Consider the following 27,366-nt stretch of genomic DNA (forward strand, 5'->3'; position numbering starts at 1 on the left):
CAACTGTTATTTAATCCACTGTATGCCTAAATGAAGGAATTCATGACTAGTTTAAAGTAAGATATGAACACGGCTGAGGGATACACCATTTCTTGCTTTTAAGCCTGCCAGAAGCCTTCATTTATCCCACAAAACTTGAAGGCCACTCAACCCCAGTTAGGTAAGCGAGACAGGGCTTCTTCTGAAACACAAAGCACTAGCAGGATATGAAGTGGTGGAGTTGGGATTTGTGCATGCTCCCACACATTCCCTTGGCGCATGCTGGAAGTGTCTTGCAAGAACAAACTCCTGCAACTAACAGGCAGGCAACCTTCACCTGGGCCTGTTTAGGGACTGTGACAATGGAAACTGAAAAGGAAAGGGAATGAGTGCCGAGTATCAACATATGCGCTGTGCTGGGGAAGAGGAAGGACTTCACATGATGAGGGCATTGGAGACAAGGGAGCAAGTCAGAGAGGGGATGGCGACTAGCCTTGTCTTGTGATCCGCTTTGTTTTCACTCTCTGGCCAGTCCCTCGTCCAGCTCCACATATGTAACCCACCACAGGCTACGCAGTGAAGGGCACGGAGGTGCCGGGCCCCCTGGTCCCACACCAGCAGGCCGGGAAGTACCCACGCTCCTCCAGAGAGGCCTCGTCCGCACACCCTGGGGATCCTTTGCTGGAGGAGGGCTAGAGGCACCCGGCTCCACCCCGGCTGCTCTCGCCGGCCGCACGGCTGCGCGCTTACCAGAAGCCGGTGCTCCTCCAGAAGTGCTGCAGGGGCCGCTCGGCTTGCCGGGCATCCACGGACACCACGTACGTCGCGGAGCCCACGCCCAGCTGCACGGCCACCCAAAGCACCACCGCCATGACGGGAGGGGCGGGCCGGGCCGGGCCAGGGGACACCGGCGCCGGCTACCGACGCGCCACAGGCGCGACGGAGATGGCGGCTCCTGCCCCCGACAGGTCCCGCCCCCAAAAGCTGCGGTGGGCGCGGTCAGCTCGCAGCGGGGAGCGCCGCTCGGGCAGTTCATAGACCCGCGGAGTCACAGAGTGGTTTGCGTTGAAGGGACCTTGAAGATCATCTAGTTCCAACCCTCTCTCATGGGCAGGGACGCCTCACACTAGACCATGTCACCCAAGGCTCTGTCCAACCTGGCCTTGAGCACTACCGGGGATGAAGCATTCACCACCTCTCTGGGCAACCTGTTCCAGCGCCTCACCACCTTCACAGTAAAGGTGAAGGTAAAAAATAAGGTATATTCCTTATATGCAACCTAAATCTACTGTCAGCTTAAAGCCATTCTCCCTCGTCCTATCCTGCGCCTACCAGCCCTTGTGAAAAAAAAAAAAAAAAAGGACATGTAAAAATTAGTAACGTCTCTGCCTGAAGCCCAAGCGTCTGGTACGTTTGTTGGTGGTTGTGGTGATGGTGGTGGTGGTGCCCAGTGAGCAGGAGTTACTTCTCTGAAGTTGCTGCACGGCGTGCAGTTGTCGCTGATGCGTTTCTCTTGGGTACCACATGAGGGAAGTAGTATCTATTGTCATGTCCTCGTACTCTGTGTTGACAGAGCTGTAAGAAGTAGTATTGCATAGCAGTGCGAGTGATCAAACAGCCTTCCCCGAAAGAATGCATTAGCAGAATTTAAACTATGCCCGCTTCCTCAGTCTAAATATGTTTGTTGATCTTAGTATGGCAAAGGGCTTTAAAAGCACTTGATAACAGAGGCGCTGCAGATGGACTTTCTAAACGCTTATTTCTTACTATGTGTATCTGAGGACTGATTTTCCATGGGGGTGGAAAATCTCTTCCTCAGGGTTTCTCCGTTTTACATATTGTAATGCCTTTGGGAATCTCATCTAGAAGAAAATGTGGAATTGGGCCCCCTTTCCACATCCCCAAATACCATGATAGCATCTCATTTTGCGTTCATTAGTTCTGATTGTTTGCGTGGATGGGGTACTTTGATCTGATTTCCAATAGGGGCTGTGGATTTAGCAGGGGAAATCGTAGCCCCCTGTAACAGTGCCCACACCAGGGAAGCTGCAGAGAGCTGTCAGAGAAAGAGCTGGGTTGCAGATGATCTCTGACAAGAGAACAAAGTGACAACTGTTTTCATGGAAATCAAGGCATTCAGCCCTAGTGGAGCAACCAAAATTTGCCACCCCAAAAGCTCTGGTATTTCAGCCCCTTCCACCAAAGCTCTCCCTGAAACAGTTGTGGCAGAGCTATCAGAGGGAAAGTCAGACAGACATTTGCTCCTCAGCTCAAGAATACTGCAACTAGGAAAAGACTGCATGGGTAAGTATATGCCATGTGTAATCCTGCCTGAGCCGGGACGTTCCCTGTCACAACTGGCAAACTGGGACACACCTCTAAGGAACTGCAGAGTTGCTTGGTTCTGATTGCTGATATGTAATTCCTCTGTTTGCAACTTCATCTGCCTCTTGATAGCTTCAATCCCTGTGGGTCTTGTAAGCTTACAAGGTCCACAGCCAAAATTCAGGCAACAGCATTACACTCTGGAGGCTCAGGTAGGAATGGCAATTTGGCATTGTGACTTGACTCTGCAAGGGAGATTTCCCAAAATTCCCCAGGGCTGCTCATGCTGTGGCTCAGCTCAAGTACTCTAATACCTTGGAAGAGCAGCAAGGCTCAAGCTGAGCTCTAGAGAGGTTTCCATACAGGATATTGAAGAGATTGCCTTTACCCTTACAGAAAATGCTTTTTTGGCAGCCAGGCCTTCTGCAGGGGCATACTTGTTTCCTCCAAACTCTATTTTATGAGAGGACCCAAGGAAGGTGTTAAGCAGGCAGTGGAAGTGCAAACTCAAGTGGGATCTGAGAACCTGGGGGCAATAGGCAGGGAGCATAAGTTGTGTTCTTGGACCTGGGAGGAAATGACAGACAGATATATGGATATTTTTTCTGTAATAACTAAGCATTAATAATGGAGGCATTCCAGGGCCTAAGAGAGCCTTTGCTTCTTGGATAACTTCACATTCCCACATGGTTGCCACTGGTCTTTGGGCAGACGGACTGAACAGCCTGTGTTTCATGTCACGTCTAACGCAGTCTAACCAGGGCTCCTAACACAAGGGCTGGTCCTGCTTTTCTTCTCTGCCACTGCTTATCTGCTCCTGCTATTTCCCATGTGCCAGGTCTGACAGCAAGGCAGCTGAAGGGGGGATAATTCAGCTGGCTGGGTGGGAAGCAACTCCTTTTTTGGGTCAGTTTGTTTTCTTTTGGGCTGGCAAGCTGCAGAGACATGGCACTGCGTGGCTCTGGCACCTGGTAGTCTGCAGCAGAGGAAGCACAGGGACAGGGTGGGAGAGAATGAGAACAGATTTGACTCAACTGCTTGCTGTTAGGCTGAAGAAGGCACAGTACAAAATTGCACTCCAACTCATGTATCTTAGTAGCTTCTATAGCCTTTGTAAAAAGCTAGCTCTGAAGTGATCCTGTCATTTGCAGGAGTCCAGCAAGATGTGTACACCCATCTTCACACCTCCCTGCTGCTGTGCTCGTAATTGCCTGCAACATACTAAAGGTATCTGTTGGTCAGACATATACATCTCACATTTGGAGCCTTATCAGCAGTGCAGCATGAATCACAGTGCTTCTTTTCTTATGGAGGGCTTGTTTTTAAAGCTCAGCTTATGCCAATGTTGCAGCTATTCCCCAGGACCTGGCGGGCTTTTTGAGCCTGGGATTTCCTTCTTCCTCTTCACTGATTCATTCCCAGCCCTTGGGATGACTATTCACTGGATGTGGCCTGCAGCTCTCTGTTGCCTTTCCCCTCAAAGGGACAGTCTTATTCTGCTTCAAGACCTGCAGTACCTCTAGCACGAGGTTTCTCCCAGCAGGCTGTGCAGATTGCAGACACAATAGCTGAACCTCTGGTGGTATCTGCCATTGCTTTTCTACAAAACAGCTGTTATCAGCCCCAGCTAGAAGTGGAATGTGGTGCAGGTACATTGGTGCTCTCCTCAGAGGCACTGAAAAGCTTGAAGGACCCTGGACATATCCTAGAGTTGCATGGTCACCACTTTTGGATTAGCAAGGGTTGGTCAGTTAGGTAGAAAACACCAGGTGCTTTATGCCTCTGTGTAGGGTGGGATGTGTCATTTCCTCCCAGGGGTTTCAGATTTTTCAGTGTCTGCTTCTTTCCTGCTGCCATGCCATAATTTTATTCCAGCTCTCACTTTTTGTCTACAGATACAATTCTGAGAAGTTTTACAAGTGTTATATGGCTTTTGCAGTAGACTTTCTGGACTTCATAGCTAAGGCACAGGTGCTCTGCATTCTGAGGAGATCAGTTGCTGGTATACAATGTAGTCTGGGTAGATGCAAACAGCCAGACTCAGAGTGATTAAAATACTTCTCAGCCCTTCACAAATGCTTTCTTTCTCATTATTTAGTTTACCTAGGAGGACTTTTTATTGGCTCTGCAGAGTACAATGAATTTAACTAGTATTATGTGTATTCTTGCAATTCTAGACACCAACTGTGTGCATATCTCTAATATCCCAAAGCTAGATACACTCAAGGAGAGGATTTGACATCTCCCTGCATTGGTGATACCTGTCATTCTACTCTGGTTTTCACCCAAATGTATATAGCCTAGGGTTGCTCAGTAAATCCATTCCCACTTTTCCAGGGCATGGATCTTATTAGTCAGATGTCACCTCCTAACGCGCCTTGATTCAACATGACTAAAGGGCCTTGTTGTGCTGCAGTTCAGCACTGTACGTCTATTTTTGTCTTCAGATAGAAACTGATACCTATAATTCTGTCATTACCAGTATTAGGTCAAGGGCTTTACATTAACCCAACAGTGTGATGTCTCAGGGTTTGTCTTGGCCTTACATGGTTTTAGCTGTGGTAATGATTGTTTGGTGGCCGGGTGACTGTTGTCTACAATTTTTAAGCTTATCTTGGTGGATACCACCAACGGTAGAATGTGTGAGGGCAAAGCAAGGGCCAGCTGCTCCCTGGGGCAGAGGGAGCTAAGGGGGCTAACAGAGCCATCAGGGACCTCACCAGCTCCATCTACTGCCTCTGAAGCGAGGAGCAGGGCAGGCACTTGTAGGGAGCTAATATGATTGCATTGGTTGTCTCAATTATTTGACTGACACTATGCAATAAGGAAGTTGTGGTTGGAAAAAGGGCCCTGCGGAGGTGGGGCAGTACCTCTCGGAGCCAACTTCCCTCTGTGCAACCGCAACTTACGCCTGCACCAAGAAAAACGTCACCACAACGGAGGGGGCTCCAAGACCACAATGGAATCCTGACAATCCCCTGTATTTTTGGAAGATTCTAGAAGGCTAATGTTAGAATTAGCATGTTGCCATCACCTTATTTTACATAGCGGGTGTAAGCTAGAAGGAAAGGACCATAAGAAAGGTGGTCTTTTGTCGACTCCAGACCCTCTACGGTGGCAGGACCAACACTGGATCCTGGACTGGTGGTCGCTTCTCTTTTCTTCTTTCTCCTCTTCCCATCTTTTTCTCTGCTCTTCTCTTTCTAGGTACTAAAATGGTATACAAGTTTTGTTATAATAACTGAAACTGTGCTATCAAGGGGCTGACAATACTCTTTATGATAATATAATAAAAGTTAAGGTGGTCTTTTCAAAACTGTCTCTGCTGGGTGTCACAAAGATGCAGCTGAAAGCAAGACTCTGGCCTGTTCTTTTTACTTCACTTTTATGCTCTGCTCGGCGAAGCCTATGCTGTACTTCTGCACAAAGCCTTTGTAACGTTCGTACAGAGTAACTTTGAAGTTAGAAAGGGAAAAGCACAACTTTTTCTCATCATCACCCATGCCTTTGGATGGGCAAAAGCATGAATGTCCAAAATCTGATAGAGGGCCATATGGTTTCGGAATGGCCCAACTGTCAGGAGCTCGATTCTGAATATGGGGAGGAAAACATGCCTATGTGAGAACCAGGCAAAATTCTGCTGAGTTAGCTTTCATTGGAGATATTGTGCTAGGGAACAAGGTAATTCTGGTAGCAATGCAGCAGCAGAAGAAGCTGCATGGCCTCAGAAGTGCCCATCAGAAGTTGTGGGTCTAGCTATAGGAGAGAACCACACTGTCTGCAACTCTGTGATTCCATATGTGCACTGAGTCTGAACAGGAAGAGGTGGTAAATCTGTGTTATCCTCTGTCAGCACCTTTCTTTTGCCCAAGTTGGAATAGGTGAAGACCAGAAGGGAAACTCAGATTCTGTGGTCTAATAGTAGTAGAACTGCATGCTGCCATTCAAAGAATGTTAACCAGTTTCCACAGCATGGTACTAAACAAGTAGAAGTTGAATCCAGGCTCTTGTAGCTGGGCAACAGCAAATTCTTGAGCTGTGGTTACAGTTTCCAGATGCTCCCAGCTGCTACAAGATTTGTGTCAGCTTCTGTTTTGCAGCTGATTCAGGAGGCAATATTTATTATTTATATATCTATTCTTAATGGGTCTGTTAACTTGCCATTTGTCATAATGCTTGGCAAACAGATTCCAACAGACACTTTTTTGTGAATTAGAATTAAAATGGTCTGTATTCAGTCTGACAGCATGTTTTGGAAATTTGCGATGCTGGTTGTGTTAATATCAATGATGCCAGTCAACATATTAGTAAATACAGGTTTGGAAGTCTTTCCAAAAGTGGAAAGGCACAGGATCTACACATTTTCACTTGTTTGTTCCACAGGGCGTGGATTGTAACTGATGTTTTGTGTGGGCTTTGGAGAAGCAGAGATAAAAATAATAACAAATCATGATATCTTTAGAAAACTCAGAATGGCTGCTCTTTGAGTCCTTTGACAAGCTTTCATTGGCTTATTTTTCCCAAACTGTACTCAAAACTGTATCTCTGTCACAAGGCTATTTGCCACTTTGGCACCAAGTATAGCCTTAATTTCCTTATTATACTGCCTGTGGCCACCACATGAGCTCCTGAGGCAACCCATTAGAAGATTTTCCAGTTAGGAATCTTGTCAATAATGGAGAACATAAATACTCTCCTATGACTGTACTTGTGAAACAGGTAAAGAAAACTAAGAGCATTGGACCACTACTGCTTTCAAAAGAAGGAATAAAAATGTTTTCATCTGCCACATGATCTTCTCAGTAGCAGGTGTGTATTGCTCATAATCGGTCAAGAAACCAAAGTTCAGAAATAAGTGCTCTGGCTTTCCTTCTATCAACAAAAATCTACAAACCTGTGGTTTGACTCTAATCTCTTTGATATCCATCTTGTATAAGCCCTACTTAATGTTTAATTCCTTAGCAAAGTCTTCCATTAGGGATTCATTTTATTTCTGGGAGGCATAGGGCCATCACAACTAACATGTATCATTTGTTTGACAGTTTTATGGTTCAGCTGGAACAATTTGCAGAGCTGTCCATCAGTATCTTCCCTGCAGCTTTGTAACCTTGCTATTTTAGTCATGAACTGCAGAAAAGAGGAGAGTAACAGGCCACTAAGTGATACTTAGAAACTGAAGTAATAAAGTTCAGAAAAGCCACTGGAGATACTTTGCCTAATGATTTATTAATTTGTTTTACTTTGTTTTGCAAAGGCTTAAAGCTAGTGCATTAGGAGAGGAGTTGTGCTGAGATATGTCCTGAGCAGTGCAGGACTTGCAATATTTTTGTGTCATGGGTTTACACTGTTCTCCCCATCAAGCAGTAGCACTAACTGTCACTTCTTGAAGCTGAATACGGGATAACAAACACCTGTAGTGCCTTAGTGTGGGCTTGATGGTGCGCTGTGGAAGGCTGGTAAAAGCCTTTTAGCACTCTCCAAGTATTTAGGCATCATTTGGTATGGCAGCAGCAGGAGAGAGGGTAAGAGATGTCCACATCTTCAGCTATTGGGCAGCTTTGCAGGCACATTGCCTTGCAAAACAGGAGCAAGTCTGTGCCCTTCCTCTTCTAGGGTTGAACAATAGCTGGCTGTGACGTGGCAGTGCCTCTCCCCTGTGCTCCCCAAAGGTCTCTTAGGCACTTGCATACAATTCTCAGGCATATCCCTTCTCCTGCACTACCTGGATTAGACTCATAGCAAACCTTGTATCTTCACAGATTTACCTGTGGTCACAGTTGTACACAAACCATAAATAAATAGTGACAGTTTGTGATAACCTTCCCATTTCATTGCCATTTGAAGTGATAGAGTGGGATATTCATATCAGCATTTCATACAGGATCCCCAGGAAGCCCATCCTTCTAAAAGAGCAATGACCAGTTCCAGGGCAACAGCCTCTTGCCAGCTGTCCACCATTTTATACAGTGCTCTCTAGGGGCTTTTTGTAATGTTAGGAGGAGCCTGCTAAAATACATAGTGCGCTCATGTGAAAAGCTTGGGATTTGCACCCTAGACTTATATGCATGCTGAGCCTGATTGATACAGAATAAGAGAAACAAGTCCTGAAAATTATGTGTGCATAATTTTCAGATGCTTCCTAAATAGACCTTGTGAATTCTTTTCTGCATTTAGGCTCCTCATTTTTACCGCTTTCTGAAAATGAACTGGTAAGCTCCTTGAACTGTAGTGCAACTGCTTTCCTCCAAAGCTCAAAGCAGTTAAAACTAAACAGACATGAGTGTTGCACACTCACTTTGGACTTTATGGGCATATGCTTCTGTACCATTACACACTATGATGCAGCCTTATCCAATAGTACAGGGTCATCAGAGGATTTAGATTAGCAAGTACACCTTGCATTCTGACGGCCTTCACAACCTATCAACAAGATTAGTAAAAATTTATATGCATGCACACACACAAACACATAGATACATATTCCTCTTGTCAGGGCAGTCAACACTCCTGACTGTATTTGACTGTATCTGTGAATCAGAGGTTGCTGTCTGCAAACATGTCTCCTTGGAGTGATGACATCCTGTGTTATCTACATTTTTCTACACGGTGAAAAATTTCATTTAATTTAATAGGGCATGTTTTGCTGCTCCCAGATTTTGATGTTACTCCTCACAGTTTCTATCTGACCAAATGGGTGAGAAAGGATCATCTGGGGGGAAGGAAGGGGAATGCAAAAGAGCAGCACTGGAATCTCTACTTTCCAAACCTTCTTCTTTGGCTTGTATTTTGCAAATTTCAGCCATACCAATAAGAATTTCTTCAGAGTCATTGGAATTTTGGGCTTAAAAGTGGAAGGATGAAACAAATTATAGAAACAATAGAAACAAAATAGAACTTGGTAGTCTCTTTGACACCTTTTTATGTGACAAGTAACAAAGTGTTCTGTGGGTACAGGCTACCAAGGCAGTAAAATCTAGAGGTGATTATCAGACTGGCTTTAAATTTAATTTTTTTTTTTCCCCTGCCAAAATTAACCATTTTCTTTTCAAGAGAATCACTTTGAAAAACACAAATTAGAATACTTGAAAAATTTCTACTGGCCATAGAGGTGGCCAAGGAAAATGAGGTGTCTTTGCAAAAAAATGTGTCTCTTCTTTCAAACTTTGGCATTCACTGAATTGCAAGGCTTCTAGCCATCTCTAAACTAGGGAGTCCTATTGCCTGATCCAGCAACATTTTAGTTCCAGCAGATGTTATCTGTCATTGCTGCTCATTCCTCATGGGTCTACTCAGGGAATTTCACCCTTTGCTCTTCCTCGTCAAGCTGCAGCTCATTGACAATGTAAATATGTTATACAAGCACTGACGTGCTCTTGCCTCTCTTGGTGCCAATGTTTGACATGACATCAACTTGCTGTGATGCCCTGTGGATCACAGTTGCCGCTTTGTGTCTCTTCTTGCTCTTCATCGTATTTTCTCTTAATATTTGCATTTATGGTCCTGGAACTTTACAGCTGAATTTGCATCCCTGAAGCCAAGGGGTGTCCTGCCAGTTTATATTTACCTTCTTTACCACTTTTGCTTCAAAACTGCTACATCTTTTGTAGTATGTATGAATGACAGTTGAAATCTGACGGGTCTGCTCTGCACATTCCAGCTCAATGCATGCTTCAGCTTTGATTATGACTACATATTTACATTCCTCCTTATGCAGGTAATGCGAACTGATTTAAGATGCTCTTTATGTGCTACAGGCTGCTCTGCCAAAAAGCAAATCACAGTTGTTAGTTACAGCACTTTGCTGCCCAACTGTATTGCTCATTATTATCATATTATTTTTTTTCCAATTTGCGCCAATTTTGTTTCATTAGATATTCGTATAGATGAGTCATGAGCTCAAATACAATATGTGTACACTATTATAGTTACAATGCCCTAAAGCATGTAACAGAGAAAGTTAATATAGGACCTGCTGCACAGCCTCTGGAGGCCTGCAAAGGAATTGTCATGTTTTTCCTCACTTCTGTTACACAGTTCTCCATAAGGAGAAGCGAATTCTTCTCATTGTTTCTTCTCATTGTTCATTTAAGTCTGCCCTAATAATTATCAATCTGAACATCTTCCCTGTTACTGCCTACTTTGCAAATTTTAGGGGGTGTCACATGATACAAGCATACAGAAAATGGAGAGTCTGTGTCAGTCTCAGAGTCTACAGGAGATCTAAGAGCATCGTTATCCTCTTGTGCAAGATGAAACAAGGGAAGGAAAAAGCTACCCAGAAGGCAGAGTTAGCTGGTCCCTGAAGAACAGGCTCTGGAGTGTCTCTGTTATAAGTCAAGCTCTGTAGCAGTACATACTCTTCCATTCATGAAGGAGAAACCCTTGAAATGGAGACGTTATTTCTGGATAGCTAGAGTTAGATGGGATTAATCCCCCAATAAGAAGATAATTTACTCCTGCCTGAAGCAAAGGTAGAAATACCTCAGCTCTGTCTAAACCTAAAATGGCATCAGAAAGACTGTGGCATTGCAACTGATACCAAACACTCCTGTCTAATCCCAAGCCTATGCACAAAACTCGAAGCCTGTCCCCTTCAGACATTGCCTTGCTCATAGTTAATAGCCAGTGGCAACACTTGTGTAACTAAAGCAGATGATGTTTTTAATTAAGTTCTCCACTTCCTCCTTCTCCAGCCACAATGCTCATTATGAGGCAGCTCTTATTCTCCTTTCTTCCTTCCAAGTGCTCTTTCAGAGCACAACAGAAAAGAAGGTTTCTGACCATAATGATATCAGGCTTTCTCCTTACACTTTTTGGCCAGAGGCACGAGGTAGTGATGGCTCAGCCTGTCCCAGAAACGTCTGAACTCATAAGGTTCACAAAACCATGCACTAACTGAAGTGTACAGGTCTCTTGTAACTGTCAGACAGTCATTTAACAAAAATAAAGAAGAAAGTCAGTCAGCTTTGCTGATGGCCTCCATGTCTCCCTCGCTAATAACAAAGATGTCCATAGGAGAGATGCACAAGTCCACCAATCTACCAAAAGCAAGATCCTGCCACTTGGCTCTTGTTAACCTGAATACGCTCATTTGTGCTTTCAGTTACAGAGTTACTGTTTTCTTAGTGGGATTGCTCCTCACATAACAGAGGATAGATTTTTTAAAAATTTCTTTCTGAATTACTGCAAGATTTGGACCTCACTGTGTCATACATTTAAACGGGAATGGGCATAAGTGTGAATAGTCTCCTTTGGCAGCCTTGAAGTGCTTTCCTTCCAGATACAAACTTAGGCCAGCCCCAAAAGATTAAAAATCATAACTTGGGTATCCCAAAGTAATGTGTTTAAGGGCCACTGAAGCTTTGGTCACTTACACTGAAGTGTTTTCATTCTTTGCACCTCTGCAGGGGGTAACTGACTTAAATTCTGCCAGTCCCACAGCTGTCTTTCTCAGTACACCTTAAGAGCCAGTAATTCAGTAATGACTAAAGGTGATTAAAAATATTTTCAGCTGAAATCAGGATTTTTGTCCAAGAGATTCTGTTTGCAGAAAGATGGAACCATTTTCTAAGGGTGGAAGAGCTCTCTTCCTGTCTTTCATATAAATCAAATGAAAATGGAAATATTTCACACAGGAGGCATGTCATGATAAGATTTTATGAGAGATGTCATTTGGCTCTTTGCTTTTCTGAGGCTGCTATATGTTGCTACAATCATAGCATGCTCCTCTCTCCTTGCCAGGAGCTCTGTCAGGGAGTTTAGTTTAGTTCTTTTCCTCATTTTTTGGTTTTTACTTAAAAGAAATTAAAATGTCTTGTGAAAATGTGCATGATTTTATGTCAAACTGTGGAAATGGCTCATAAAAATAGCTCTGGGCTATTTAAAACAACATGGCTGAGACGTCTTGGCAGAACCTGAGTGCAGGTTCTATGGCATAGTCCAGACTCAGTATTAGCACTGAGATAACAATTTTCTCTTTCACAAAGGCCAGAATTCACCAGAGGCTTGCACCGGTTCCTTCTGCAGAAGAAAAATGTCCCCTGGGAAGAATTCTGACCAAAGTTCTCAGCTGATGGGAAATCCAAGCACACTTATTGAGCTTTATTGCACATCAAGGATCCGACATCAGTGCTGCTCTAAACCTGTGTACTTTGACAGGCTTTTATGGGGTCAAAAGAAAAAGATTAACACGATTTTTCAGTTCCACATAGAATTTAACAGGGCTATTGAGGTCTGCCTAAATTCTTACCTGTTTAGGTCACTCATTTTGCTCCAAAATTTCTCAAGATTTTGTGTCTTTAGTTTTCACCAGGAGGGCTTCTGCTGACCAGTTTCCAGTGAAATCTGATGAAAAACAGAAATAGGGATGCCTGATTGTCCGGGAATTATCCCTTTGTGGTTATTGCCCTGAAGTCCACATTTTCCTGTTCAGTTTTTATTGATTCCCATGACTGCCCAGTGCTTTGGCTGTTCCAAGCACTCATGTGACCACTGAGATTTTTTTCCTCCGTGCTTTGTCTCCTATGCCAGTTTAAGTATTGACTCCTTTCAAGATGAAAGTGTATTTTTGCTGAGCTTGTGCAAAGTCGATCTTTTTGACACTGGAATATTTGGCTGACCCTGCATCATGGCACTGCATCTTCACTGCGCACTGGCTTTGAGAAATTCCAGAAACCTTTAGTGACTGGTTGGGAAAATAGGTGGAGAAAGAAATACTGGGTTCTCTCAGACCCAAACATTTTTATTACTACTTTTGTTATTCCAGAGTGATGATGTGATCTTTAGGAACAGTAGGGAATAACCCAGGTTAAAAAAAAACCCCAAACTTTAATACTTACTAATCAGAAGGGATCAAAACTATTCACAAAATTGAGCACAAATAATCCCAAACAAGATAGTTTCTTCAAAAGCCATGTGAAACTAAGGATGGGAGTATCTCACAGACTCTGAAACCAATCAGGATTACTTAACCTTCCAGCTCCCTCGCTCATTTTAACAAAGATGGGAGGTTTGAGTTCATATTTTATTTATACTTTTGCTTAGCTGTTTTGCATTCATTTGCACTGAATATGGCAAATTCCCACACAAATTTTTAAAGGTATGTCTTAAATTTATTGAGCCCTTACGAAATACTGCAGCACCTATTTTGCTTCCAGAATATCTTCAAGAGTCCCCTTTACCATATGCAAACACCCTTGCAGTGTCCATAAAAATATTGTAATGAAGAATTTTAACAGGAAACATTTGTAAATCATTCCAGCATTCCAGAATAAGAAGAAAGGACTGAAGTCTTGACAACTTTCAAACAGTTTATGGCCTCTTTATGATCTGTGAAAAAGCTGTGTCCTCCAACATTTTTAGGCAGAGACGCTATAGGTATTGGGGTTGGTATAGGTGCCTTGATTTAGTTTTATTGCAGGGGAAATCTGAGAAGTAGATGTCAGAATTCCTGCTGACATGGACTTTTCATCTCATACATTTGCATGTTCTCTCAAATGTCGCTTCTTTTGGTATAGGTTGGGGTGCCAACTGGGAGCTGGATTTCCAGAGTATCCAGTGCATATTTAAGGCTTTCCTCCAACATCAGCAAGGGACAAAGGTTTCCTTGAATGCCCAACCCGACAAAAGCTTTTCCCCTCACTCAGCTGTTCCTCAGTTTCTGTCCTCTGACGGAAAATTCCAGAGGAATGTCAAGCTGCCTGGACTAGATGTGGGGCATTTCTGAGGTTTCTATCCCAGGTGGAATCTGATGTTTAATGAGACATGAATGGATACAGTGTTTATTGCCATGTAGTCAAGAGTTCATTATCTTTGCTGCACTTAGACATGCCATGGGCAAGAAGCTTCCAGGAGATACACCAATGTTGAGAAGACCTATCCTGCATCTCTCTTTTCTGATTGTCCAAGTGGTTAGTGTTCTTCCTACATCAGATTTTAGAATAAAAACTGGGATATGTACTATATTTTACTTATTTCCTGTCCAAGGTTTTTATTTTCTCTGTGTGTTGCTAATGGTTATAGCAAGAATAGAAAAAAAAGTTCTTTATTTCAGCCCAGCTTCCTGTTCAAATAATATTTATGTCATGACATTTTTTTTTATTTTTTTTTTTTTTTAATATTTTCAGTGTCTACTCACTGGTCCCCCCGAAGGCCTATTTATAATGAATTTTAAAGAAAATGAAGTTTCTGTAAATTTTGTGTGAACCAAAAACTACACAAAGGGAAGAATCCAAATGAGATTTTCACTTTTCCCCGCCTGAAGGAGCAAGAGACTATGAATCTCATTTGGAAATAGCCACATGGCCAGTCAACACATATATATCAGTCCACGAATCAGCATACACATAGCTCCTGCCTGGCTTCTGTGCATGCTGCTTTGTACTCCTTAGAGATCAAAAGGGAACAGGAGGGATGCTTAAAGCTGTTGAGGTATGGGAAGTTTAGAGACAAAAGACGCATGCTATTTGACCCCATATGTGCAATGGAAGGTGCTTTGGAGGTGCATCTTATAAAAGATGGATCTTTGTGTTGTACTCTGGTTACTGCAGCTGCTTAGCAGGCAGCATCATGGGAATAGGTATCCCTACTAATGTACTTGGCTGTTCAGTGCGTAGCGACTGCCTGACTCACCAGACTTTATAACTTGGGCAACGGGGGATGTCTGACAGAGGTATTGTGCTTCAATCTCTTTAAAACAAAGGGAAGAAAGGACTGTATCACCGAGGAAGCTACTGAACTGAAGAAATTCTATGCTCAGTATGTGGAAATTCTCTAATCAACATAAGCTACAAGGCCTTTTCCTACCCATCTTTTAAAATCTGACTAACACACAAAAAGCTTTAATATAATTAATTGAGCCAAAGCATAAGCATATCACTGTGCACATTTGCACACAGTAGCACTGAAGTTCCACCCTTACTCATGCTTCATATCTCCTGCACACTAGAAGCCACTGGTCAGTGCCTATTGGATCAGAGAGCAAACACTGTTGGCACATGAGGCTCCAGAGCGGATCGGCCAAAGCCCAGGTTTTACACATGGGTGAGATGCAGGCTTTGCTGCAGGGAGTGCAGGAGATGAACCAGCTGTGTGATTGGACTGACTGGGGTGTGAGACATGACAAGCTGGACTGTGCTAACACTTAAGCAAAGGGTAATGACCTGGGAGTGCACCTGTGATAGTTGAATGTCTGTCAATGAGACAGTAAAAACTGGATTCCTGATATACTACGGGTGTATGCTCTATTATCTTGGTTTATTATAGCGATACCCAGGAGTCAAACAAAATAGGGCATCCCAACTGCAGTGCTAACAGAGGTTAATAGAAACTTTCTGCCCAGATGAGCCTGTAATTGGCACAGACAAGGCATGTGAAAGGTCAGAGCAAAGAGCGATATAATGTTTTGTTCTTCAGTGCCCTGGGAAGAGCTGTGTTTCTCCACTTCCCTATGGCTCTCACTCCATAGAATAATAAAAAAAAAAAAAGAATAGAGAAGTGCCGCTGTTGGTATTCTTTCTATGTAGCTGTATGAAATTATACTGGGTCTCTAAAGAATTCAGGGCTTGGCAAGCTGGTATTGCCAGATGGGTTTCCATGTCAAGCATTTATGTAGAAGATATGACAGATTTCACATAGGTGGAAGTGCATGGCTCTGTACATGAGTGCGCATATAGGAGATGGCCTCTGCCTCCCTGCCTAAGGTATGCGGTGCCTTCAATTCTTAAAATGTCTGCTTTATTACTACTGTCAGCTGGAGTTATACCTGAAAGAGATGGCAGCTTAGCTTGAAAGACCTGGAAGGTGGCAGTCTCCAACTGCCACAAATCAGAACAGAGCATTTTAGGGTAAAATGTTAGTGTTCGCAAGCAGCTAAGTTGTCTATGCAGCACAGGCATTTGAAAAGCACTAGTCCCAACAACCACTCCTTCATCACTTCGATCCTTCAAGGCAGCTTTATATTCCTGCCATTAGAGCTTATCTTTCATTTGCTTGCTCAATTCCAGCATCTCCCCTCTGTCTGTGAGCTTTACCAAGTTCCCTCTTTACCTTAACTTGGTTAATGCAGAAGCTATCCAAAGCTGACTATAGAACTGCCAGTAAGATGGTGGGATTTGTTTGATACTTTCACTGTCCCATTACAGTTTTCTTTCTCTGACATAACTCGGCTAATGCAGAAGTTATCTAAGGTTGACAAGAGAACTGCCAATAAGATGTGGGATTTGACTGATACTTTCATTATCCCTTTACAATTCCCTTTCTCCATCATAGTTTTTGTCATCAGTAGGTATCCCATGCCCAGGGAAGCGCTGTGCATGAATATCCGGATAAGAATGAGCTGTAGCTGAATTAATTACTTCCTTAACAGCTGTCTGCTTCCAAAAGGAGGAGGTAGCAGAGAAGACATAACACTCGATGCTACTGCGATCCATGCCATCTTCACAGCTACTTCAGCAAGGACACAATAAGCAAATGTATGGCTAGCCCTGAGCAAGAAAACAATGAGAAGTGGCTCATCCCCTCACAGTGCTTGTAGATCAGCAACGGCAAGGGGAGCAGGTGCCCCTAGCTGCAAACTCACTTGCCTAGTGGTAGTTAGCAACTGGTTGGTAGGGCTGGGAAGTGAGCTCCCACACTGGGTTTAGAGGCTTTTCAGCAAGTGATCAGAGCATGAGTGGCTCACCATGGAAAAGGTGTTTGTGACAGTCCCACTGTCAAAGCCTGCAAACAATTCAGAAATGGCTCTCCAGCAGTGAACTGCTTAGCTCTAGAGGGGAAAATCAGCTATTCAAACCTAGGCCTGGCTCCAGAAGTCAGGATCTGTCATTAGGATTGCCAATAGTACTGGGGCATGTGCCTTCAGCCAGAGTTACAGGGCACACAGGCAGCCCTCCAAATGTGTCCTAATGGTTTTTTTCCACAGTCAACACTATGAAACTTTTGCAATATCAAGCTCTAGTGGTGAAGTGCATTCACGTGATAGAAACTTTTACAGTGGGCAGATTTTGTGCATCCTACGGGCTGCTTGTCCTCTTTTGCCTGACACCTCGACTGAAGAAAGGAGGCCAGAGACTCTTCTCTGAGTCAGTGTGTTCTTAGAGAGCAAAAGCACATGCAAAGGGACTAAATCAACCTCTTCTTCCAACATGGAGTGCAAAGGAAGCCTGTCAGTATGTGCTTGCTGTTTGAGCCTACCATGTTGATGCCTTCATTGGCCAGTTCATGTTAGATTCAACTAGGTACCTAGCAGCAACGATTCACAAATGTTTTGCTCCTTTCCCCATTGGCTTCCTTATTGCTGAGGCAGTACTTCATCTGGTCTCTCTGGACTCTGTCTGGATGCCTCATCAGCTGCTTGTCATGGCCCAGTCTGAACTCTGCCTTCCCCTTCTGCCTGTCCCAAAGGCAGTTCCTGCTCTAGCAGGGTCCTACCAGCAGGGCAGTTATGGCACAATCCTTCCTGCCATCTGCTCACTGAACGATTGGTATTGCCTCCTAACTCAGCCTGCTTCCCCAGACTCTTCCTTTCCTACCAAAGCAGACCTTTACCTCAAGCTGGCCTGCCGTTGCTCTTTCTCTCTGGATGGGGAACAGACTCATTACCCTCACCTCTGAAGACCTTTCAGTTTAACCCAGATATGCATTTGCAGGTATGTTAACTTCTCACACCCAGTTCCTGGCCTGACAGTATTTTTGGAAGAACAAGAATTTTGGTAATGTCGAAATATTTTTATTTTGGGTCAGTTTGCTTTCAAATTGCATCTGACTATGTTACCGTATGTCATCTTTCTAAAAGCACTGGATTTTTAACAGGAGTGCATATGCCATGACTACAGCCACCACAGGTGTCCTGTGATTCTATTAGCCACAGTATACCATGGGCAGCATAAATTCAAGGAGGAAGAATGAGGTTCATTGGATAATGTGAGAGAACTGTAAGGTTGTGGACCTGGACTGTTAACATCATTCTAACAAACACTGCAACTTGGAAAAAGCAAACACAAAGCCAAATATTTTTGTGGGGTTTTATTTTTTCCTTGGAAAATGTTAGCAAAATGGAAGTTTACCAGAAAAATCACTATGCTGAAATCCACATTCTCATCTTAAAATAATTTGTAAGGAGAATTTATACCTAACTTCAGCTTGCAGATGCCTCAAAGCTATGCCTTGTGGTATCCACTTACAACCGTGTTTATTTGGAGGCTTTTGAGAGTGCAAGATGACTTGCACTCTTGTGGTTTGATCTTTTTGTTTTCTCATCTCTCTGCTCCAGGCTTCCTGACTCCAGTGAGCTCTGGAGTAGGGTTTCTGTTAGTAATCCTCCAAGACTGCCTTTTCATCCCTCAGAATCTGCCATGGGTGACTTTGTCCACTTCAGACACCTTCCCTATGCAGGCAACTCATTCCTACATCTTTCTTCCAGACAGAACTCTTTCCTTCTCCCCATATTTTAACAATTTGTGTAGAGATAAATAGCTTTCTTATCCTGAGCTGCAGCATTGCCTCTGTTCTGCAGTATGAAGGGCATCCTTTTTCTGTTTATAGCTTTTTTCTTCTCTCCACATTTACACAACAACATAACTGCCTGGAAATCAGCAGCATTTCTCTTTTGATCAAATCATTCATCCAGCCACCCAGACTTGTTCATGCTGAATTAAGCACACATAAAGGATACTCTCTGTACGAGCTGCCTTCTGGAAGGCTGGATGGCACCAAGTAACCTGTGATACCTTCCACGCCTCTGCAATTAAACAGGGCCCTCAGTTTTTCAGACCCTTTGCCTTTTCAGACTTTCCTGTTGCAAGGACATGCATACTGAACAGTTGAGAAGTCAACACATTAATCCGTTCAGGATCATGATCTCTCGTGTTTTTCACGTCTATGATTAAAAGTAACACTCTATCCCAGTGAACTTCGCATATTGGGTACTTCTGTAGCAATGCCTGGTGTTTTTCCTTTATTCTACTGCTCCATTTCCGCACCTGCAGGATACTGGCACAGTAGTCACTGCACACACAAAGTGATAAAAAAATTGATATTGTGAGATGACTTGTCTGTCAGGAAAGAACTTAGCATGCTTAGTTGCTCCTGTCGGATGGCAATAAAAAATCCACTTGCCTTAAATTTATTCACTCAGAATACTGTCGAGCAAGTCTATCACATCATGATGTGCTTATTTCAAAGTTTGGATGGTTTGTGGTGGAGGTTTTAAAACCATATAGCATCCATTTTTCCTGCTGCAGAATTAGTCGTTAGCCAAGACACTGAAGTTGTTTTGCCTCTGCATATTCTGACAGACTCACTCAGGTGAGCACGAAGCAATAGCAAAAGCAGCTGCTTTTGGATGAGTGTTCTTTAACCAGGGGGTGGAGGGCTGAGTGAATTCCTCCCCCTCTCCATGCTGGTTACCTTGTGTTTTGCCTTCCCTCTTTCCCCTGCACTCTTATAATTCCCCCAGAGGCAAGGGTGCGGGTGACTGGAAATGTTAAAAGTCACCTGATAGGATGCTGCCTGACTCCCTTCTCTCTGCATAGCATAAGCTCTCCTCGCCTGGTGATAGTGGAAGCAATTCTGCAAGGCTTTGCTCTGCTCAGCAGACTGCAGTTTCCTGCAAATGCAAAACTGAAATCCATCTTCGTGTCAACTACTTACTGTCCAAGGGGTTGTATGTCTTCTTGTCTTCTGTTTCTTCCCCCCAAATCTCTCTTTTCAAAAGGAAGGTCTCTTCTGCTGCTAGCAATGTATTCTGAGAGGTGGCTATGTTGGTGTTACCATGCTTTCTGTGTGTTGGCATTCATGTTCGCATCCTTGATTAAAGGTAGGATCTCTTTGATACTAGTCTCTAAAATATTTTCTAGTCACTGTCTCTGCTTCTGTTTTCCTGGAATGAACTCAATGTAAAGCTTTTACCAGCTATTTCTAACTTGAAGTCTGTAACAATATTTTAAGAGAGCTAAAGCAATACTGGTTTTCACACATAAACCACTTAATTTTTGTTTGATAACTAATTGAGGAACTATTTCTAGCAAAGAGTGAAAATTAAATAGGAATTCTAGTAGTTTCATTTGATGCTTGAATTTGCAGTTGCTTAAATAATGCAGGCTAAAGATGTGCATGTTTAGCACTCACACCTTCAGAATTGAGAACTTGATATATTTTTTTCACTGTTGTTTGTGATCTATGGTTAAATAGATCTATGGTTAAATAAGCTGAAGTGATTTCCATGCACAAGTCTCAGTGAGGTTCCACGGGATTTTTGCTTTTAAGACACTACATCTTTTTTTTTGAAAGTCTCAATTCTGCTGGTGACCAAGACAGGTATGAATTACAGTGCTTGTGTTAGCAAGGCATAAGGCATTGTCTTAAAGCAGCACCAATGGGACAAGAATCTGTAACTGAAATATAAAATCAAAGTCCTAAATACTTGTCTGTTTCTGTTACTTTGTTTTTAAGGCACATGTCTGTTAAAAAGCCATGAGGAAAATTTCAAATGAAACATGATTTTAGATTTACTGGCTTTAGTCATGAGACTTCAGTAAGAAATTCATGTTCCCATGGTAGGGCACTTCTAGTCACAGTGTGATAGATGATGATGAGGAAATCTGAAAAGGAAATTGAAATTTCCTTGTTGAATAGCACAATATGTGATACAGAAACATCCAGACTTTACAGATATTCATGTATCTTGTCTGGATGATGCTAAAAGATGAAATAAAATATCAAGTCATGGAAATTTTACTTGATTTTTCTTTCTATACACATAAGTCACCAATAACCAACATTTAAGTTTTTGTGATAATCCCCAGAACCTGAGCATGTTTTGTATCACCTGAGAGGCGGAAATCTCTCTTTTTAAAAACAAAAAAAAAAAAAAAGAAAACAACAACAACAACAACAAAAAAAAAAACACCAAAAAAACAAACAAACAAAAAACAAACGAAAAACCAAAACCCCCAAAAAATCCTAGGGAAGGACAGCCTGAGCGTGAAAACAGTACAGTATGCTGAGACGAAGCATCTCCCTGTAGGACATCTGTGCAACCGTAGGCCCTTGTGTTCACTGAAGAAAATGTAAATGTCCCATGCTGTGCCAAAGTCCTTGCTGCCTGACACAAAGCCCTTCTATGTTTCGTATTTGAAGTCATAAAGGCTTATCATGATTGCTTTAGTGATATGTTCTAGCACAATCTGGGACACAAAAACTTATGACCCATTATCTGAAAGACAAATTTTTCCTCAGTTGTATCAGTAATATTGTTGGCATCATCATATAGCTTTGGTAACATAGCTGTGCTCAATATGAAGAGCAAGCAGTGAGGCAGTTTAGTGCCTGTCTTATACCTTATTCCTACTAAGCCACCCAGTCTGTCCTGCATTAGCTGGGGGTTGCAGCTACAATCTGCTTGTTCCCAAATAACAGGTCTGTATTACAAAGATGCATGCTATTCTGTAAGAAATTTTAATATTTCCACTTTTTTTTCTCATAAAACTTACTAAATGAACTTTCTTCAGAGCAAAAATTGTGCTATTTGAAGAGCTGAAATAACAAACATGAGGATAAAATGTAGTCGTATTTTTTAAGACTAGAAGGCATCATTATAATAACCTAATCAGGGTCCCTGACACAGATTTTGGCCCAGTAGTTGCAGCCTCAATTTTTTTACCCTATTTCTGAGTAAGTAGATGTGCTTTTCATAAACTCTCAGTTTTACTCTAAAAAACTTCCAAAGATGAAATCCAACACATTTCTTCTTTTTCTGCTTCATACCGCTTTATTCTACCTTGGTCTGATATCAGAGTGGGCCAAAGAGAGGCCCATAGGCTAGATCTAGCTTAGGAGACACTTTGAGAAGAGAGGGAGTAGCAGGCAGTATCCTGTGGGAGAATGCTTTAAACTGGCAGCCCTCTTCTGTCTGTCCTCCTGTGTCTTGATACGTAGTCGCAAGCACCGCATCCAGAAATACAGCATGGACTAGCAAGTTACCGATCGACTTCTTTCCCTCTGCCTTACCTCTGACATAGCTGTTCTTTATTTCTATCTTACATAGGTACCACAGCGTGTGAATCAGAGGAACGGTTGTTTCACAAACTCTTCTCCCAGTACAACCAGTTCATCAGGCCAGTGGAAAATGTGTCTGATCCTGTCACTGTGTATTTTGAAGTGGCCATTACCCAGCTTACAAATGTGGTAAGACTCCTTACAGAATACTGCTATGTTTTGGGGGTGGTTGCAAACACACAAAATTGCTACAGCAGCAGATGTAATTGTGATGGTTGCACCTATAGCTCTCGTAGCTGACATTGTCCTGTGCACACTTGTGTTCTTTCTGTCAGCTGAGTTATTCCAGTTGCTCAAACGAGCAGTTCAAACTACACTAATTAATTTGCTTACTCTGTAGCATCAAATCCCCCACTCTGGGCAGCAGCCACTGGCACTCAGAGCAGCAGTGCCAGAGTTCAAGTCTGCTCGCCACAGGGCTAGCCCGTGCCACAGACACCTGGTTGTGTCTACACTGTGTAGCATGTGTCCTAGTTCTTCTATGGGGCCCGTGTCATTTCCCAGTGGTCCTGAGTGATAGAATCTTCTTCATTTGCATGTTTTTTCAGTCTGTTTCAAAATAGAATGATTTGGGTTGGAAAGGACCTTAAAGATCATCCAGTTCCAACTCCCTTGCCATGGGCAGGGACACCTTCCACTAGACCAGGTTGCTCAAGGCCCCGTCCAGCCTGGCCTTGAGCACTGCCAGGGATGGGGCAGCCACATCCTCTCTGGGAAACCCACTGCATAGCCTGCCGAGTGCTGTTTTAAAGTGCAGGGCTGACTGTTGTGTGTTCTGGGGTGCACTGTGTACAAAAGTGAGTGTGTCTGAGATGGCAGACCTGCTGGGTGGGGCAGAGGGACTTTGGAAGAAGCAAAACCTGACCTTAACCCTTGCTAAAGTCTGCTCTGTGAAGCAAATTATCCACAGAACAGATGCTGAGTTTTGATTGAAAGGTACCTAAGTTGAGTCCATAATGAAGCGACAGGCAAACTGTGAGGAGCAACATTCAGCAGCAGCCAGGGAGCTAAGGATAAATGAAGGCATTGTAAATCAAGGAAAAAGTAAGTCAGAAAAAATCTGGTATAAGTTAATGTGAAGTTCTAGTGTCCTTTTTTATCAAATAAGTTGGCCATCTCAGGATACTGTAACTGATTTATGGAGTGAATACGTATATTCCTGTGTTTCTTTCTAGGATGAAGTCAATCAGATTATGGAAACAAATTTGTGGCTAAGACATGTAAGTGACTGGATTGCATTTCTCATGCATTTTGCATTGATGCGATGACCTGCATTACCTTACCTTGAAAGCTACATATATAGAATAAGTTCTTGGTTTTGTAACAAGGATTTTAAAGCTGCGACTAAGGAGAAGGTCCATTAACCAAAGCTACATTTGAGAATTTCCAGGAAGTTACATCTCCCATCTTTCTTGTGTGATATATTTTCCTCCCATTTCATGATCATTGATTTATCTGGTAAATCTAGCTGAATGTACCTATTAAAAAGTGATTAAATATGCAGCTCTGCAGTACTAGGTCACCTTGCACAGGTAAGGGTCTATAGTGATGTAGTAAGACAGAGAAGACATCTCAGCATGGCAGCAGTGGAAATCAGTCCTATCCCCTCACAGAGAAGGGAATGCCAAATCAATGGGAATAATACTCACAAAAGTCCAGTGTTTCTCCAGGTCATGGCCTTGTCTTTCAGACCATTGTCCCCCTCTACACGTGCTGCACTTTCAGTCTTTATCATAGCCTGTCATTTTACAGGAAGATCTGAGAAACAGATAGTTGCTGATAATACAAGGGGTTTAAATTCTTTTCTGTTCTTCTTTCAGATCTGGAATGACTACAAATTGCGATGGGATCCCAGAGAATATGATGGCATTGAATTTGTTCGGGTACCAGCAGATAAAATTTGGAAACCAGATATTGTCTTGTATAATAAGTATGATGACACTTTTCCGTTTTACTCTTTCTTTCATATGTATCCTCTTGCAGCGTCCATGAAAGATATTCTACTTACATGGTAATTTTCTTTTCTTTGCCCCATTTGTCTTTCTAGTGCTGTGGGAGATTTTCAAGTTGAAGGCAAGACCAAAGCCCTCCTTCGCTATGATGGAATGATCACCTGGACCCCACCAGCTATTTTTAAAAGCTCCTGTCCTATGGATATTACCTTTTTCCCATTTGATCATCAGAACTGTTCACTGAAATTTGGCTCATGGACCTATGACAAAGCCAAAATTGATCTCCTGATCATTGGATCCAAAGTAGATATGAATGACTTTTGGGAAAATAGTGAATGGGAAATAGTTGATGCTTCTGGCTACAAACATGACATCAAATATAACTGCTGTGAAGAGATCTACACAGACATAACATACTCCTTTTATATTCGAAGGTTGCCTATGTTTTACACCATAAATCTGATCATTCCCTGCCTCTTCATCTCATTCCTGACAGTGTTAGTTTTTTACCTACCATCTGACTGTGGTGAGAAGGTGACTCTCTGTATCTCTGTGCTCCTTTCCCTGACTGTATTTTTACTGGTGATCACAGAAACAATCCCATCCACCTCGTTAGTAATTCCCCTTGTAGGTGAATATTTACTCTTCACTATGATATTTGTGACTCTGTCAATTGTCATCACGGTGTTTGTCCTGAACATACATTACAGGACTCCAACCACACACACAATGCCCAAATGGGTAAAAACAGTCTTTCTTAACCTGCTCCCCAAAGTCCTGTTGATGCAGAGGCCACTAGAACAGCAGAAAAAAAACTTGTCCAGAAAAAACAAGAAAGGATCATCCAGTACACCAGGCAAGTCAAAGCACAGCAAGCACAAAGATACCAAATTACACAAGGAGCCGCGATGCAGTCACTGTGATAATGCAACTGAACTCACTACCACCAAAAGAAGACGACTGAGCCATCCGTCACTGAAATGGATGGCAGAGCACATGGAGTACTCCCCAGAAGTGAAGGACGTCATTAGCAGCGTTCAGTTCATTGCGGAGAACATGAGATCTCAAAATGAAACCAAAGAGGTAAGGGAAGTAACCACCCAGCTGGGCATGGGGCCACACTTCCAGCAGTGAAAACGTGATCTAAGATGGCAACCCAGAAGAACTAGAGTTGTTGGATATAGAGAAGAAAATGCTTTGACCTGTGAATGGGTCAGTTTCCTACAGAAAGGGAGAAAATAAATCATCCATTGGGGAGAGAACAGGGAAAATGATGTCATCTGTTCTTCCTCTATCCCCAGTGGATAATTTAGGCGAGACAGTTTTAGGTTAGACATGAGGCTCACCCTTTAAAGGAAAAGAAGAGGAACATCAGCCTGTTCCTGTGGCCATGAGGAATGAACTCTGATCAGTAGTGATTCAGGCAGAATTCGTCCTGCCACAAGGCAGAGGATAGACTAGACAGGATGTTTCAAGGTCTCTTCCAACCCTGCTTCTGTAGATGCTCAGAAGCAACCTCTTCCACTGCTCACCAACTGCTCGGTCCTGGTAAGCAGAGACATCTCCATACTAGACGTGCTTTTTTCCAAGCAGGGTGCTTTTCTGTGTTAGTAATGGAATAAGCAAATTTTGGGAACTGCATTTTGAAAAACAGGGCTTGTCTAGCAGTGCCATGGTTCATCTGGAGAAGAACTATTCTCAAACAGTGATAAATCTCATAAAGATATTCCTTTCAGAATGCTGTTGTCTGGTCTTTGTTTCAGTCTGGTGTGTGCTGATATTTTTAGTGATTTAACTAATTATGGCTTCAGCAATATAGTATTTTCTGCCATGAAAAACATACACTGAAATTAAAGTTGAGTTTTGGGGGAAGACAGCTGAATAAAACAGACAGCAGATGAACAAAGGCAGATTAAAAAAGAGACGGATTTAAAAATGAAACTTGGCATTTGAACTTACAGATTTGCTTGTGCGAGGTTATAAATCTTTCATCCTAACTGGGATTACTGTCATAGAAGATGATATACATTGGAATTTAGGGAATTCAGGGGCCACATCCTCAGGTGTAAACACAAGCAACTAAAAGAAGCTCCAAAAAAGAGTATCTGACATCCCCCACACCCAGGCCTTAAAAGGAATAGGAATTACCTGACACTTCAGTATGTTTTTAAAAAGTGTTTAGAATCTTATGAAACATTTATCTTTGATCTGTCACAAAATGTTTGCTTTTGGTTTTGAAGTTTTTTAGATGCTCTATGATGGCAAAATCCATTTCAGAATTACATACTGATGTATTTGTATCAAAAAACACAAATACTTTGTGAGGGAAATGTTGAAAAGTATTCTTTCTATCAGAATACTTTATTGAAATCAGCATGAATTCATGCAACTTCTGTGCAACAAAAAAATTCATGTTTTTTTCTCCTTTTTTGTGTCCTGCAGAGGAAGTTTAATCTGTAAAAAATAGTCTAGAAGTTTCAGAATAAAATGCTAACGTTAAGGCCTGATGGCTGAAATGATAGGATGAGTGGGTAGTACCTGCCAGCCCAAAGCAAAAGACAGTAATCTGTCAGCACAGAGGACGATGGGGATTGAGCTAAGCCTTGCTGGTACCTATGCCCTTAATGTTTTGTTTGACCTCAACATTTTAGCCCTGCTCTCACTGCCACACCAGCCGCATAAAACATGTACCGTATTCAGATGATTTCTCCCATGTGCTCCAAAAAAGAGGCTTTGCATGAAGCAGTCCAAATAACATGCCGACTTGATTATGCAGCTCATGATATGTGTTCCATTGGCACTTCTGCTGATTTGCATTTTGCAAATCTCTCCTGCCACATGAAATCATATTCTTAAGTCTCGTGTGTGCGTCAGCAGCTCTATCTTACCTTCCAAAACATATTAGGGATGGGAAGCAGGATTCTTCATTTGAGAAAAATCTTCTCTTCGGGGAAAAAAGGGAGTTTGTTCTCAGGAGAGCACCAAGGAAATGATTCTGCAGGCTTTTTCTGCTGTGGCCAGACATACAAAGCCATATGGGTGTTATCACGCACTA

General features: G+C 42.7%; 2 protein-coding genes across 6 annotated transcripts in view; one reads left to right on the top strand and one right to left on the bottom strand.

Moving 5' to 3' along the window:
• The window catches only part of IDUA (alpha-L-iduronidase), a 43,502-nt gene extending 42,567 nt beyond the window's left edge, over positions 1-935 (bottom strand). For 3 of the 4 annotated variants that reach the window (XR_003995147.2, XM_030512825.1, XM_030512827.1), the window contains exon 1: positions 730-935. Coding sequence is in view for 3 of the 4 variants with exons in the window: in XM_030512825.1 (XP_030368685.1) it covers positions 730-851 (122 nt within the window). In the remaining variant the exon portion in view is untranslated. The remainder of the gene's footprint in view (positions 1-729) is intronic. The other variant, XM_030512826.1, reaches the window with a different exon arrangement.
• CHRNA6 (cholinergic receptor nicotinic alpha 6 subunit) overlaps positions 1-26,049 on the top strand; it is a 45,521-nt gene extending 19,472 nt beyond the window's left edge. Inside the window, exons 1-5 of one of the 2 annotated variants that reach the window (XM_030512828.1) lie at positions 1,202-1,238; positions 22,349-22,488; positions 23,535-23,579; positions 24,180-24,289; positions 24,407-26,049. In XM_030512828.1, the coding sequence (XP_030368688.1) occupies positions 23,553-23,579; positions 24,180-24,289; positions 24,407-25,445 (1,176 nt within the window). In that variant the 5' untranslated portion in view covers positions 1,202-1,238; positions 22,349-22,488; positions 23,535-23,552 and the 3' untranslated portion in view covers positions 25,446-26,049. Of the gene's footprint in view, positions 1-1,201; positions 1,239-22,348; positions 22,489-23,534; positions 23,580-24,179; positions 24,290-24,406 lie in introns of those variants that run through there. The other variant, XM_030512829.1, reaches the window with a different exon arrangement.
• The last annotated feature ends 1,317 nt before the right edge of the window (positions 26,050-27,366 follow it).

This window comes from Strigops habroptila, chromosome Z (assembly GCF_004027225.2).
Source record: "Strigops habroptila isolate Jane chromosome Z, bStrHab1.2.pri, whole genome shotgun sequence".
NCBI lineage: Eukaryota > Metazoa > Chordata > Aves > Psittaciformes > Psittacidae > Strigops > Strigops habroptila.